This window comes from Colias philodice, chromosome 3 (genome assembly GCF_061535455.1).
Source record: "Colias philodice isolate Cphi_HAF_F1 chromosome 3, ilColPhil1 Martin Lab GWU primary, whole genome shotgun sequence".
Lineage (NCBI taxonomy): Eukaryota > Metazoa > Arthropoda > Insecta > Lepidoptera > Pieridae > Colias > Colias philodice.
Window position 1 is genome coordinate 4,260,288 of NC_143088.1, and position 15,766 is coordinate 4,276,053.

Sequence of the window (15,766 nt, forward strand, 5' to 3'; positions counted from 1 at the left end):
TTTTTTTTTTAATAATTTGTGGTATTTGTGCTAATCACATGTTTCTTCATGAAAAAGGTACAAAATTATATTGTATTTTGTTTATTCAGGGTCACTAAAAATGGAACCATTTTATTTCAACAAATTTTCTTTGACTAATAAACAATAATTAATTAAACCATGTGCAGTTTACTTTGTACTGAACATGTAATGAGGTCCATCCTTGGGATACTGCTTCTCAGTGACTGGTCTACCAAATTTGTAGTCTTCCAAGTAGAAGAAGAGGGCAAAGAATCCGGTCATGCAACCCAAGAACCAACACCACTGCTCCCACACAGGGATCCTTGGCTTCATACTAGGGTCATAGCGATCTTCACCAAATAATTCTGCTGTAGCATGGAACTGAAAAAATTATACTTAACATTAAAGTAGGTAAAATGACTTTCGTTTTTTTACCTATAAAGCTATAAAAGTAATTCATTTGCAAAAGAATTAATACAAAACAAATTATGTGTTTGGTTATATTACTACTTTTTTTGCGACAATCCATATAAATATTAGGAATAAGTTGATTAATATTATATTCGAATTATGAACACTGCCTAAAGATAATAGAATTAAATAATATACATACGGGCTCATTAAAGTTCCTCTTCAAATCTGGCAAATCATACGGGTAATGGGGATCTTTCGAATCGGTACCGATGTCGGGAAGTTTAGGATAGTCGCCATAACCCATTTCTTCCGGATAAGGTTGGTATTCTTCAGGTAACAATCCATACTTCTTTGCGGCTGCGTCTCTTTCTGCCTGAGACTTGGGAAATGGACCAGGCTTGTATTGATAATTCCAATCTAAAATTGTTACGTCATAACAGTAAAATAACAAATACAAAATCTAAAAGAAAAATGTAATGTCAGGGAATTCTTACGGTTTCGAGTAGCATTGCAGAGTATGCCTACTGATTTACGAACTACATTTGGTTTCAGCAATAATGCTTTTTTAATTAAAGAAGCCATTGAGCTTTATTTTTTCGGAGGTTGTGGTTCAGATGACAGAACTCACGAAAACTGTCAAAACTCAGCTGACGCCTGTCGAAATTCGAATGCTCGCACCGCTGAGTCGCACCGGCTCGCACCAAGCTCGCACCTTGCACATTTGCACAGAGTGTGTAAGAAATTTATTACGCAGACTGCATTAGTTTTTCTCAGAATGCTTGCTGCTTGCTATTTGCTAATTACCGCTCAGGCTGGAGGTAACCGAAAACATATAAAATTCTATCCAATATTAAAAATGCTAAAATACTCTGTCTGCCCGTCTGACTATCTTTCTTTCAAGATGAAATTTGGTACAGAGATGGGACGAGAACAGGAACGAAAATTATGCGGATTAGTACCTATACATTATATTTGATTTGAAATTCGTATTACAGAGCCACAGACATAATATAAAGAGCCCATATTATATTTTTGTAAGGAGTTCTAGCCACATTTATATTTTTAAAAGTCACTATCGATTTCTAAAATCCTAAGGGCGTATTCAGAAAGAAAGCTTGAAACTTATAAGCGCTTATCGGCGCTTGTCAAAGCTGGTTCGTTCTACACAAAGGAAGCAGGTTGAAGCAGACCAAAACAAATTTTATATGGGAGCGCCCAGCGCTGACCATCGCTTGTTGAAGCTTATCGGAACTTGTCGGCGCCGATCAGCACTTATCGGCGCATGTTCATATATTTTCTTTCACGGGTTACCAGCGCTGACAAGCGCCGATAAGCGCTTATAAGTTTCAAGCTTTGTTTCTGAATACGCCCTATCTCCACTGTAGGATTTCTTTTGTGCCAACTACTGCATTGTACATAAAATTGCCTCTTCATCGGTTATTTAAGGGTTATTTGTACTCGAAATATAATGGCTGGCGTCCACTAGGCGGATCGGGCCGGGCCGCATCGCAACGCAAAAATACGCCGGCCTATGTTTTGTATGAAACATCGTCCATTAGCGACGGATCGGGCCGGGGCGGGCCGCAACGCATTGGCGGATATCGCTTCGCAGGCGGATTTCTGCCGGCGGTGCGCTGCGGCCCGGCCCGGCCCGATCCGCCTAGTGGACGCAGGCAGGCGGATGTGAGCGGCGAACGTCTGTTAGATAAAATCCGCCTAGGCGGTCCGCCGCGCCCCGTACAGGTGGACGCAGGAGCAAACAGCGCGTCCATTAGAGACGGCCCGTTGCGATGCGGCCCGGCCCGATCCGCCTGTAATGGACGCCTAGCATAACAAGAATCAAGATTACCAGATTGTGGTATCTGTGTTGGTAATTTGACAATTGACATTCACAGTTGTCAATTTTGACGTCATTATTTTCCTGTGTACTATCGACGTAAATTTTTGTACACAGAATTTGATAATTTAAAGTTTGAAAATAATGTTTTTCTCGGAGTGGGTGACTACTAACTTTAAAAAACTTTAATCATTAACATAAGATATGGGTAACGACGCTTCACAGTTGAAAGGGCTTGAAATTAATGAAAAGCCAACTGAATGTACGGACTTTTGGTCTCATTATCAGGCAAATATCCGAGATAGCTGTAGATACTTTGGGTTAAAAAGTGATGGATCAGTGTCTGTATTCAAAGGAGAATCTATTTTAGGCCCACTATGGACCGTCTCCACGCCATTAGAGAAATTTTGTAATGTAAGAATTTTATCAACAATGTACTTTGATATTTGCTCAATACACAAAATAAACAATTGCATATCTTCCAGAATATCTTAAAATATCGACATCCGTTCATAGTGAGATATATATCAGCATGGCAGCAGAGGTCTACATTTCATTTGGCTACTGAATACATACAACCCTTGGGACATGTAATATCTTCGCAGACACCATTACAAAAATGTATAGGACTTAACAATATTTTACAGGCATTAGTATTTCTACATGAACAAGTAAGTTGTTAAATATCTAATACAATTTTCTTGTAACTAAATCTTTTTTTTGTAATTAATCAGATTTAATACATATTACAGGGTAAAGTATCACACAACAACATAAGTACATCCGCAATATATGTATCAGGAGATGGACAGTGGAAGCTAGGAGGGTTGCAGTATTTATGTAATTTCTCTGAACAGACCCTGGCTTATTTAAAACAATCTAGAATACATAGGTAATTAATTAGCATAAAAATATTGATAGTTAAAACCTTTACTCTTTCAAAAGTTTATTGCAAAATGAGCAAACCAACCTTATCTCACAGAGTTCCAATCTTCCTTAATTTAAACTTATAAAACTTTTTCTTTTGTTTTTATAAGATAAGTCTGAGAATAGGTTCCTATATTCATTTACATTTTCTAGATATGATAAAGCAGTGGACCCTAATGAGGACACAAATGAGCCAACAACAAAAGTGGATCAGTTTGCATTTGCAGTGCTTGTGGAAGACATATTCAAAGGTTGCAAGGATGGTATGATTTAATTTTTTCTGATAAATATAATCTATAGAATATTGAATGGTAGTTTGCTATCTTTAGGATCATAATATAAAGATAATAAGTGTGTGGAGAAAGGAAAAAATAAGCCATTTTTTTAGATAGCTACTTAGCAACTGGATACAAATTTTTCTTTTATTTATTTCAGATGAGGTGCCATACTTGAGAGAATTCAAGAAATTTTGTAGAGAAAGACTTCAAAACCCAGACTGCAAACAAAGACCTAGCCTTTCAGAAGTGATGCAACATGAGTTTTTTAATCATGAATTCATTTCTGTTTATAAATTTTTGAATTATTTACCACTTAAATCTAATGATGAAAAGATGGATTTTTTTTCAAACATTTTACAATGTCTAAAATGTTATGATGAGGAAACCGTTGCAAAGCAATTTGGTGGTTTACTGTTATCTAGGTTAACCCTCTTAGATCAAACTGCCAGAAAAGATGTAATTCCATTTATACTTAAGCCTAGAAACGGTAAGAAAACTATTAACTAGTATACATAATGTATATTATCTATATATTGTTATCAGAGGCGGCTCGTGACAAAATTTTATGGGTGTTCACTTGAAATAAAACACTGAAAATACATGGTGTAAAGCAGTACAATTATCAAAAAAATTACTTATAAAGGAAATACCTACATACGTCTTTCTTTTTGGTGTGCAAAAATATCTATAACTTAAAGCGACAAGACATTCGTAAATATCTGTTGTTGCTTTCATCACAACCACACAACCACGGTTTTTTTTACATATTGTTCAGATTTAAACACACGCGTATATGTTTTCGTTTTTGTCGTACATTTTTGCGTAAGATCAAGTTCAGGCCGTGGCGGTCCCTTAGCTTTACATTCAAGCCGAATTTGTAACGTTTTATCACACTTTTTAATGAACGCCACATTATAATTATTGTTCATTTTAACACTCACAAGTAATACTGATAAGTACAGGCTATTTCAACACGTATTTTATAATTTTAATTAGAAAATTGCATGAATCGCGCGCGTGCATTGAAGTTGACTCGAGAGTCGAGTGTTTGTTTATATTATAGACGTAGCAACTGGCAACGTCGCAATCGCTGTCCTGCCGGGCGGTAAAAACGAACCGGCAACGTTTGCGGGTGCGGCGCACCGAATTTTGCTACTTTTCCATAGAAAATCTTTTGTTTCACGCGCAGGGCTCTGGCAAAACCCTCTCTTTCACTCCTATTGGATTTCGTATTAGGAAATGTACTAAATCTTTTTTCATTGGAGCGCAATCGTGAGCGCACCGCTTCGCGCGTTACATAATACAGTAGGTATTAAACAGGTGTATGGGATGATGGAATGATGGATATATTCATTGGTATTAACAGTAGTTTTAAAGATTACGATTGATTTTAAATAGTAATAATTAATGTTAATAATTAAATTAAGGAGTATGATTTTATTATAATTATTTATGGGAGTTCACTGCACCAGCGCTCCTTAGGGCGAGCCGCCTCTGATTGTTATATATTACAACATGTTAAACAGTAATGTTAGCTTATTAAATATTAAAGTCGTGAAAAGAGTTTATAAAGTTTAAGTAATAATTATTTATGTTTTATTGCAGATAGAACCCAAAATGGAGAACATAGTGGATTTTTCAGCTTAAGTGTCTTTAAAGATCATTTAAAACCAAGAATAATACAATTATTTTCAGTGAGAGATGGACAAATTAGGATGTTACTATTAGCACATTTTTCCAAATATGTTCATGTATTTTCTCATGAAGAGCTATCACAACATATCCTACCAGAGGTACTTTCATATTAACTCAGACTAATTTATAGATTGTTGAATGGCTCATTAATGTATAAATTTAATTTTGAATTTTTTTTATTTCCATTTTCACTATTTATGTTTTATCATAATTTCTAATTTTTTCCAGCTCTTACTTGGAATTAAAGATACAGATGATGCCTTGGTTTCTGCTACCCTTGTTTGTTTAAGTGAACTCGTTCCAATATTGGGAGCTGATACAGTTGTAGGTGGAAAACGCTCAAAACTTTTTACTGATGGCAGACCAAATTCAAACGCAAATACATTATCTATAGTAAAAAATGGCAAATCAAGTTTAATTGAGACCCATGTTCAAGCAAAAACCTTGCAAGATTATCCATGTTCAGAAAGTATTTATCCTCAAGATATTGCTACATCTGTATTTGAGAAAGCATTGTCATTGAATGAAAGGCCTTCACCCGTTGGAAGTGAATCAATGGACACAGAAATAATTCCGGTGAAACCATCATACCAAGTAGCAGTTGAATCTGAAGATGATTGGGATGACTGGGATAACAGCAATCACAAATTAAGAATTGAAGATTCTGGAAGTTCTCATATAGATGAAACATTATTTGAACCTAAAACATTGCCACAAACTTCAGTAAAAAAACTGTCACAAGAATTCACAGAAACAGATTTTCTACATACTGAAGGTTCTAAAGAACATTCCATTTTGTTACAAAAAGCTGCATTAGAAGCAAAAAAGAATATCATTGATATATCAGAGTTAGATATAAAAAATAAGATTGATCAGAGTAAAAAAGGCTCAGATGAATTTGACTTCTTTGCTGATATGACACCAGTCATAGAAAAGCAAAAAGTAGCCCCAGTAAGGGATGAAAGTGAAGTGGGTGACTATAGCAGTAAATTAAATTTTGTATCTAATAATGAACTGGATGAAAATGAGGGTTGGGGGGACACATGGAATGATTGATTGTAAGAAAAAATATAGTTTATACTTTCATTGTATATTTATTGCATTAAAATAACAGGGATATAATAGGACAAATTATTTAAACCTCTAAATGAGGTTATAATGTATATAATGAGATCAAAAAAACTTGAAAGTCAGTGACATAGATGTGAGATTCTAATATATTATAATAAGTGCATGGTTGTTTAAAATATTTATTAATAATTGAAACAATTACAACACATACATAACACTTGTAAATGTATCACTTTTAGAAAGCTTGATGATTATAATATATAAACAATAGACACATTTAAATGGTTTACTTATGTATCCTTTAATAATGTATTTTGAAACATTAAATACATATAATTAACTATATCAGTAGTTACAGAAAATTAGCCTTCATTCATACTCCTGATTGATTTTATTATATTGGAATTATTGAAGTAACAAGCACTCAGTCTCACAACCGCTCAATTAAGACACAATTATTTTTGTTACACAGCCAAAATGCAATACATAAGTGGCTTAGCCAAATATATTTGATTAATATCTTTAAAAAATTGTTTCATTTACATGGTAACAAAATGAGATTATGATTAATTATATAATAAATAATACTTTGAATACATTATGGATAACTAACTCTACATGACTAGAAAATGGCATCCAACACAAAGAAAACTTAACTAGGCTTTCAAATTAATAAAATGGAGACTATAAATAAAAGGCTCAAGATAATCGAAACATATGGCAAAGAAACTTGTTATCAAACTTAAACAGCAATCTTCTTCTGCCTGACTAGATCCTTAGAGCTCTCATTGAAGACTTCTATCATTTGTTGTCGTACCATATCTGACAGAGTTTCCAAATCATCGCGTGTCATGCCTTTAGTAGGAATTGGTGGTAAAGTGGTAATGACAACTTTCCCTAAAATAAAATTCAAATAAGTATTTACAAATACTTCTTAAGCCATGTTTTTTTTTTGAAAAGCTTTGTAACTTACCTGGCTCAAAAGTTTTTGTTTCATTATCGAGAAAATAATACTGGCTGAATACAACAGGCATGATTGGTATTTGGGAATCAATGGCCAAATAAAAAGCACCTTTTTTAAAAGGCTGAATGCAACCTTTGTTATATCTTGCTCCCTCAGGAAAAACCCACAATTTGGTCTGAAATATTTAAAATTTGTTTAAGGTGGTATTAAATATAACCCACTTTATACTGATATATGACTACAGGGACTAATATAAATAAGATAATCAATATTTTTTTACCTTTTCTGATATGACTCTTTCCGTTGCTTGTTTCATAAGTAGTCGAGCTTTATCTGTTTTTAAGCGGTCTATGAAAACTAAACCAGACAGCCAAGCTCCAAAACCGAACGCACCAGCAAACATTAATGGTCGTTTAGCGACGACTGTGCACCGCTTCATGCGGGGCCACATTTCGAACATACCTTCAAAGTGATAAATAAAAACTGTAGTTAGTTCCACTTATCTACAGTTTATATATAAAAATAAGTTAAATAAATTAAATGCTCTTACCTAGTATATCTAATGAGCTTTGATGATTTGATATAACGATGTAGCACTCTTCATTATCCCAATTCTCTAGTCCTCGTAGTTCCCATTCTATTCCTACGATATGCGAAGCATAGCGACAAAATCTGGAAGCAACTCTACAACAGAAATAAATTATTTTATTAGTTAAAGGTCAGGAAAATATAATTAAAAAATAATCAATATCTTACACAAGATTCGTCACATCGCGAGGGTAAAGCAGCACAACTGGTAATAAAACGGTACATGTTATTAAAACATAAGAGTAATATAGAAAAAACTTTAAGTAATATCGAAAAACATTGCTTTTTTCGTATAAAAAGGGCAAGGTAAATATAAAACCCGCCAAAAATAATTCAGGATATGAATAGAAGGAAGCCATAACGAATCATAGACAAGAGGAAATAAAAAAGTACCAAATGAAAATATAACTGCAATGTTACTATTTCTAATATATTACTTTAAAAATATCTAATATAATTAATAATTTACGTATCTTGAAGTAATTTAGTATAATATTAATATTATTATAAATTTAGTATAATGACTAAGGTGCAAGAAATTATTCCATACCTCCACCAAAACCAATCACCAAAACTCATGATTTTTTTATTACGTGATCAGCCATCTGTAATATTATTACGTTTGTTTATGTGTAATTTGTGCGATGTTAAATTCATAATTCAAACAGATTGATAAAAAAAGGTATAAATTAATAGCAATAAAAATATTAAAAGGATCTGTGGTGTATGATGGTCTATGGACTATGACTTTGATTGCTCCTCGTATTCGTAATTTGTCATTGTCAAACAAAATTTCTTTTTCAGGTTACGCCTCCGCGCGAGTAACCGGAGTGCGCGGATTACGTAGATTTAATTAAAATGGTGAGACTTTCTTGATAAATATTATAGTGAGTGATACCTGGTATATAGTTTAAATCTTATTTGTAAAGTATTTCTAAATTTTAACTCAAGATGCCATAAATAAACAGTGATTATTGTTGCCGTATGTATCGTCTAGTGATATTGCAATGCCCGGTGTCTGAATATTATTGTTGATTTGCTCTTAATTCAATAATTAAATTTATCTTCAAGAACAGCTGTAAGAATAACGTTCACAAAATGCGTAAAATTTATACAAAATTGTATATTTTTTTTATATGATGAAAAATCGACACATGCGCGTCATCTGATGTCGTGGACGACATAAATTTATTTGTTTCATGCCATGTTTTATGTGTATGATACAATGGTTTATGTTCCGAAGCAACAATCGTGATTATAAAGTGTCTCTGATAAAGCCAAAAGATGGAATCTATTAGTTAATTTGTGTCGCTTTTGCTGTAATAAAATATGATTGTTACAGGGTTTCGTGAAAGTTGTTAAGAATAAGCAATACTTTAAAAGGTACCAAGTTAAGTTCAAGAGGCGCCGTGAAGGTAAAACTGATTACTATGCCCGCAAACGCCTTATCATTCAGGTAAAATAAATTGCCATCAATATACAATGAATTTTCTTTCAATTTATGTATAAGGCATAACTGACTTGCAGATATATTTATTATTTTAGGACAAGAACAAGTATAACACTCCCAAATACCGTTTGATTGTGCGTCTATCAAACAAGGATGTCACCTGCCAGGTTGCATACTCCCGTATTGAAGGAGACCACATTGTCTGTGCTGCCTACTCCCATGAATTACCACGTTATGGTATCAAGGTAATTAAATTTAAATATTTTATCAAAGGGAGATTACCAATTGAAAGTTGGGCACTTGAAGCGAGTTTGTTGTACTTCTAATTTTTTAAAATATCAAATGATGATTTTGAACGGGCGGTCTGAAGCAACGTACAAATGCATAACACCCTGTTGTTATATGTTCAATACTGATTATTTCTTATATTTTTTTTTTTAATGAACATACATTTAATTAGATTTTAATCAATTCAAAATTGTTTATCATAGGTGGGTTTGACCAACTATGCTGCTGCATACTGCACAGGTCTCTTGCTGGCCAGGCGCCTGCTGCAAAGGCTAGGATTAGACACTCTTTACACTGGCGCGACAGAAGTTACTGGTGATGAATACAATGTTGAGCCAGTCGACAATGGACCAGGTGCTTTCAGGTGAGAAATTGTAATATATTGACAGCTGTTTATAGTTTTTTATGATGATATATTACGGGCGGACAGACAGCATACAATCAGGGAGTATGTGTTTATGGTGTATCGTAATTTGCTGATTTTTTTAATGATTACTATCTTAGATTAACATTTTATTATGTAAATTTAATTTTTGTTTGTTTTATCTAGGTGTTATCTGGATGTTGGTCTAGCCAGAACAACCACTGGTGCCAGAGTGTTTGGAGCCATGAAGGGTGCGGTTGATGGTGGCCTTAATGTTCCCCACTCGCTTAAGAGGTTCCCTGGCTATGATGCTGAAGCAAAGAAATTCAACGCTGAAGTTCATAGGTACTTGTTTTGTTTAGTTTACAAATGAAATTACGCTCCATTCATCCTTTGAAAAAAAGGTATATCTTCTTTTCAAACAGCATTTTGGAGCGAGAGCATAATTAAAACTTTTGGTTGTCAAAAAGATTATAATTAATTTTTTGAACCGGTTTTAATAACAATCATACCCATATAATTACTAACTATCAAATTGTTGATGCTGATAACAAATTAAATTTGTAACCCTTTCTTCTTCCTAGGTCACATATTTTCGGTCTCCATGTTGCTGAATATATGCGTAATTTAGAACAGGAAGATGAAGACTCATTCAAGAGACAGTTTAGCAAGTACATCAAACTCGGTGTTGCTGCTGATGCGGTAAGTCATACAAGTGTAAGCTACGTCCAATCAAATTACTGCATAATTTTTATTAGAGCAGTGTCGATGTTGGACAAAATCATTGCATTTTAAAATTATATTTGTCTTGAAATTATTTCAGGAAACATATTTTATTTTGCAACAAATACATATCAATTAAAATTTCTTTAAAATGTAAAGTCTCACTAAATTTGAAAATTATTAATATTGTTTGTTTAAATAGGTTGAAACATTATACAAAAAGGCCCACGAAGCAATCCGTGCTGATCCATCATACAAGAAGAAGGAAAGCAAGAAGGACCCAGCCAAGAAGAAACGCTGGAACAAACGCAAGCTGACCTTGGCCGAAAGAAAGAACAGGATCAAGCAAAAGAAGGAGTCTTACGTCAAGAAACTCCAGGCTCAGGCAGAAGCTTAAATGGTTTATTTTATCAAAATATAACCATTTATTCGACTTTTGAGTTTCATTTGTTTTCCTCTAACTCGTATAATATGACTTATAATACAAACTTAAATGTACATTTATGCCACAGAACAGTAAAGTAGATAGAAGTGTGATGTGGGCGTGGCCCACGTGTCACTGGTAAGGTAAGATCACCTAACTTGCTCTCAGTTATGCGCAGAAAAATATTCGAGTTGGTTGTCAGCTGTCAAATCTTTTTTCCATATTTATTCATTAATTAGGACGTGTTGTTCGGTATTAGAGTGCAAAAATGATAGCAGACGAAATAATATCAGCAATGGAGGCATTTCATACCATCGGTAAGTCTTATTTTTATTTATTTTAATTATATTTTATGTTATAACTTCGCTTGTCGTAATTTGTCAAAATTGTATACAAATATCTAGTCAAAATGAACCTTATGTTATAAGAAATTAGTACTTTTATAGATTGAACAGAAAACAAGACTTTCTGGAATATTATTGCAATAAACAAACGAATGTCGGCTTAGTGATGATTGTGGCGCATATCGATAGTATCGATACTTTAGAAAAGACAAACATTATAAATATTAAATTTTATTTTATTTTTCCTTAGCTTTCATTTGTCCAATTTATTTATAGATTTCCCAAAGAGGCTTATTTAAAAGAGAAATGGATAAATGCAACGTGACGAGTTAACTGGATGTCGAACAGCACTAAGCAGTCTAACAAAGGCCACCGATACATCAAACCTACAGCAGTTCCAAAATTTAAAATAATGCATATTTTCTGTTTGTATTTTGTAAATATAGATTTATACTATTCTATTCCGTTTTTTATTTAATAATAATAATATGAAAAGACGTACTTAGTAGTAATAAACATACTCCAAAATGTGACGCATTATACTATACTCATATAATAGAAAGAAAAAAAATGCACAAAAAAATATTTATTTGTGAATTATTATCGATAACAAGGCTGACATCCCTTAGAGCATAGCATCAGATAAATATCAAGTTAATGTCATTAATGTTGAGTGGCACAAATTTCAACCTTATCTCTATGTGTTGAGGTTCAAAGTTATATCTATCGAAAACTAACGCCCTCTGTTGTGGAGTAGCTGAATGTTTTCGAATTTGGAATTTCTGAGCAATGAGAAACAAAACAGCTAATATACCTAGGGATGTTATACTAAAATAAAACCGTAACATGGTGCGTTAGGGTACATATTTAAATGCTGAATTTATAACCTAATTCAGTTTCTACTCAAATTAAGCTGTCCAATCAAAGACATAATTTACTTGTAGTGTACTGTATAACTATCTGTTTAAATGTGTGGGTTTGGCGACACTGGTTTTCATACTAATTTTGACATTAAAGCACTTCTATATGTTTTTACTGTTCTGTGATTTATGCCTTAGTAAGATGTCTTATCATTATACAAAACTGATCTTTAGGACCTAGGCATAGGTAAAAAAGATACAGGGTTAGTTTTCAATGACCGGACAAATTTTCAGAAATGGTTCAGAATCGATAACATTTTCGATCTAATGAAAAAAAAAAACGTTTTTTTTTAATTAGATTTCATTCCTGTCCGCCACTAAAAAGCGAACGTGTGGACATTACAAAAGCACAATTCAGTTCAACAACCTACTTAGATAGGTAGAAGTTAGCACACACAAAAATTTGGCGATGCGCGCACGCACACAAGTGCAATAAGCTTATCGCGTGTTAACGATTTAGGAAATTTTTAAGACATTTTCAAATGAATGCCATTGTTAGTATTTTTTTTTATTCGAAAATAATATTTCAAATGTACTTACCTTTGGTTTAATATCTAGATCTTAATTTTAAATTTTGGCTGGTCATTGAAAACTAACCCTGTATATTCAAAATAAAAAACTTTATTAAATTTTAAGTTTATTTTAATTGAACATCTCTTTTTAAATGCCCTCATTTCTTAACCACGTGTCTTCAAAATAAGTATAGCTACTATCTACACCATCTACACTGTGTCTCCACACTGTGGTCTCCACACCTAACCTAACCTGCATTTCGCTGAAATTAGGTTCTTAGAAAGGTGATTTGAGAAAGGAGAATGTATATTTATCTATACTTATAAAATCGTAGGAAAGTCAAAACTACATTGAATATTCTTATAAAAGAATACTTTGGGTGTAATCTACAATCTTTTAAAGAATTTTTTTTTGTATGTATGTCCGGGTTAAAATCAAAAAGTACTGCATTACAAAATAGGTCGGGTCAATATAATAATATAGGACCGTAGCAAAGCGGGTAAAACCACAGGGCACTGTTAGTAGACAAAATCCCAAAGGTCTAATTTGCAACTTTGCTAGTTTTCCTCACAGAGCAAGTAATAAATTTTCCTTTGAAAACGCCGGCGAAAGGTTTGTAAAATATGGTCACCTAAAGATGTTTCAAGTTAAGCATAGAATAGTTACTGTAAATTACTACGTAAGAAGCCAAAGCACTGAAGATGGTGCGGAAAAATTTTTCGCCGAGTGCAAAATGCACGCAAAATGATTCTGTAAAGCTGCGTACGGATTGCGCGTACCCTGGTACGCATACTCAGTTTACGCGTATCCGGAACGCCTAGTTCATACCTGCAGCTTCGCGTACACTCTTGGGGTACGCGTACCGCGCGAGCCCATCGTCAGTCGATTTTTTGGCGCGCGTCAAAGAGAACTCACGCGGCCGGCTACGCTATATTTGGACGGCAAAAAAAAACACGCAATGACTGCAGGGGCTCGCGGAACGTTGGATCGATTGACCTCGCGTACAGGTTCGCGGCGGTCCGTACAGGAGCTGTGCGCGTATCCAATGTACGCGTGGATAGTGTTTCTCCACTACGCGTAACACAGGAACGTGCTATCCGTACGCACCATAAGACATTAATTATTATAAGTACTTTATGGTGCACATGGTGCATTATACACGAGAGCGTAAACCCTCAACCTCTCGAGGCCCTGTGTCAAGCACAGAGCAAGTAATGTGTCGAGCTGTCCAGTGTCTATATTACTTGCTAGTTGCTCTGTGGTATCTATACTTGATTACTCTACTACTCTTTACCTAGGTCTCGACCTAGGTCTCGGAGCAATTAACTAGCCTGGAGAAGTAACAATTAATTGAACAATAACGCACCAGTTGGGCCTTTTTAGCTTATGGCAAAATGTCATGCGAAAAAAGAGGACAGATATATGTCAGTTCGACAGTTTGAAATGACATGGCCCATTTCAATTTGTTTTGATCACCAGTCTGGTCACTGGTGATCATCGCTTGGTTATTTTAATTATTTTTTTTGAAGTGAAAAACGAGTGTTTTAGTTTAATTTGTTATTTTATGATAAGACAATTGACTAAAGATAACATGGCTTGTGTTGCTTACGGCTGTAAAAGCCGTAGTAATGTGAAATCGGACGAAGATAGAAATTTGTCATTTCACAGGTTAGTGATTTTGATCAATTTTTGGCTAATTGTATTATAAATCAGTGAATTTACGTTATTTTCTAAATCATCTATGTTTTATCTACCCTTGATCATTGAAATGAAATCATAATTAGCTTATTTTTGAGAGAAAATGCAAAATATTACTTCCATAGTGTTGTACAATTATCGATACTTGAGTAGGAACGAATTACTTCATTGATAATGACTGCTTTACGTTAGGAGAAAATAAAAGGTATTTAAGTATGGATTTTATTGTTATTTGCAGGTTTCTGGCTTGAGAAAAATTAAAAGATGTTTGGGTTAAAGCTATAGCACAGGAAATTGGAAGCCTTCGAAACATTCTCGGCCTTGTTCAAATCATTTCGAATCAGACGGGAAGAAAAGTAAAGTGCTTTGCAGAGATGCTGTGCCACAAGTTTAAGGTGGCATCTATTTTAAATAATAAATATTGTAATTTGGTAATTAAGTATCGAAATAAAATGTTGTACAAAAAATAAATGTTTATTTGTTTTATTTGAAGGAATTTATTTTAAACGGAGGAATGAGTTATTTTCTCGCGGTAAATTGTAGCCTTTATGTTATTCTGATGTTTAAACTATATAATTGTAAAGTTCCATAAAAACTCATTCAGTAGTTTTTACGTGAAGGAGTATCAAATGTCCATTCTTATATATTTTTGCTTTTATAATATTAGTAGGATACGACAATTGATTTGTAAAAAGATCAACCAGGTGGAAGTCAGATTCGCGCACGAAGGGTTCCGTATAATTCTATGAATTAATCTATGAAAACAGGAAAAAATACGTACCCTTTTACGAAACCATAAAAACAACCTAAACCGAAATACCTAATAATATTTTTTTTATAAATACCACTACTATACAATGCAAGGCAGTCAATAAGCATCGCAAATGAATAATTCCAAATTAAACGAATCTTAAAATTGGGAATTACCTATCCATAATCCAAAATTAAACGAATCTTAAATTATCTTCAAGCAATTTTATAACTTAATTTTTTTATTTATCGATATTTTAGTATTCGATAAAGTGGCAAGCACTACCTTTTTAGAACAAAAAGTGGCTACATGTGGATTTGAATGCCAAGCAGATAACAGTGTGTTGTCTCTTTCTATCGCATTAATTAGGGTATTGAATAAAAGAGAGCCACTATATAAGAAACGTTCAATTAATTGTTACTTCTCCAGGCTAGTTAATTGCTCCGAGACCTAGGTACTGTCATTTGTCAACAGCTTTGGCATATTTTGACTTTTGATGAAATTGTCTGTAAATAAA

General features: G+C 33.8%; 4 protein-coding genes across 4 annotated transcripts; 2 read left to right on the forward strand and 2 right to left on the reverse strand.

Annotated features, from left to right (window-relative positions):
* Positions 1-65: 65 nt before the first annotated feature.
* On the reverse strand, positions 66-1,073 carry ND-ASHI (NADH:ubiquinone oxidoreductase subunit ASHI). The gene is made up of 3 exons (XM_089714116.1): positions 909-1,073; positions 614-831; positions 66-381 (listed from the first exon to the last, which is right to left on the reverse strand). Exons 1-3 carry the CDS (start codon positions 994-996, stop codon positions 169-171), a joined length of 519 nt encoding a protein of 172 aa, XP_089570242.1. The 5' UTR covers positions 997-1,073; the 3' UTR covers positions 66-168.
* A 1,254-nt stretch (positions 1,074-2,327) lies between these two features.
* LOC149489540 (protein-associating with the carboxyl-terminal domain of ezrin) lies at positions 2,328-6,242 on the forward strand. Its single transcript, XM_089714158.1, has 7 exons — positions 2,328-2,665; positions 2,737-2,922; positions 3,004-3,143; positions 3,332-3,441; positions 3,614-3,943; positions 5,062-5,249; positions 5,380-6,242. The coding sequence occupies exons 1-7, from the start codon at positions 2,456-2,458 to the stop codon at positions 6,205-6,207; spliced, it is 1,992 nt and encodes a 663-aa protein (XP_089570284.1). The 5' UTR covers positions 2,328-2,455; the 3' UTR covers positions 6,208-6,242.
* A 407-nt stretch (positions 6,243-6,649) lies between these two features.
* Positions 6,650-8,134, reverse strand: Agpat1 (1-Acylglycerol-3-phosphate O-acyltransferase 1). Its single transcript, XM_089714163.1, has 5 exons — positions 7,943-8,134; positions 7,737-7,870; positions 7,467-7,648; positions 7,196-7,361; positions 6,650-7,119 (listed from the first exon to the last, which is right to left on the reverse strand). Exons 1-5 carry the CDS (start codon positions 8,131-8,133, stop codon positions 6,965-6,967), a joined length of 828 nt encoding a protein of 275 aa, XP_089570289.1. The 5' UTR covers position 8,134; the 3' UTR covers positions 6,650-6,964.
* A 373-nt stretch (positions 8,135-8,507) lies between these two features.
* RpL5 (ribosomal protein L5) lies at positions 8,508-11,032 on the forward strand. Its single transcript, XM_089714117.1, has 7 exons — positions 8,508-8,635; positions 9,117-9,230; positions 9,320-9,469; positions 9,716-9,876; positions 10,063-10,221; positions 10,461-10,578; positions 10,802-11,032. Exons 1-7 carry the CDS (start codon positions 8,633-8,635, stop codon positions 10,994-10,996), a joined length of 900 nt encoding a protein of 299 aa, XP_089570243.1. The 5' UTR covers positions 8,508-8,632; the 3' UTR covers positions 10,997-11,032.
* The last annotated feature ends 4,734 nt before the right edge of the window (positions 11,033-15,766 follow it).

Bases quoted from the DNA above. Each gene is read 5' to 3' on its own strand.
- LOC149489540 (XM_089714158.1), top strand. From the start codon at position 2,456: ATGGGTAACGACGCTTCACAGTTGAAAGGGCTTGAAATTAATGAAAAG. The intron at 2,666-2,736 runs GTAAGAATTTTA...CATATCTTCCAG, and splicing joins CATTAGAGAAATTTTGTAAT to AATATCTTAAAATATCGACA. The intron at 3,442-3,613 runs GTATGATTTAAT...TATTTATTTCAG, and splicing joins ATTCAAAGGTTGCAAGGATG to ATGAGGTGCCATACTTGAGA.
- RpL5 (XM_089714117.1), top strand. The intron at 9,231-9,319 runs GTAAAATAAATT...TTATTATTTTAG, and splicing joins GCAAACGCCTTATCATTCAG to GACAAGAACAAGTATAACAC. The intron at 9,470-9,715 runs GTAATTAAATTT...TGTTTATCATAG, and splicing joins TACCACGTTATGGTATCAAG to GTGGGTTTGACCAACTATGC.
- ND-ASHI (XM_089714116.1), bottom strand. From the start codon at position 996: ATGGCTTCTTTAATTAAAAAAGCATTATTGCTGAAACCAAATGTAGTT. The intron at 832-908 runs GTAAGAATTCCC...TAACAATTTTAG, and splicing joins CTGCAATGCTACTCGAAACC to ATTGGAATTATCAATACAAG. The intron at 382-613 runs GTATGTATATTA...TAATTTTTTCAG, and splicing joins AGAGGAACTTTAATGAGCCC to TTCCATGCTACAGCAGAATT.
- Agpat1 (XM_089714163.1), bottom strand. From the start codon at position 8,133: ATGGCTTCCTTCTATTCATATCCTGAATTATTTTTGGCGGGTTTTATA. The intron at 7,871-7,942 runs GTAAGATATTGA...TTTCTGTTGTAG, and splicing joins CGCGATGTGACGAATCTTGT to AGTTGCTTCCAGATTTTGTC. The intron at 7,120-7,195 runs GTAAGTTACAAA...ATTTTATTTTAG, and splicing joins AACAAAAACTTTTGAGCCAG to GGAAAGTTGTCATTACCACT.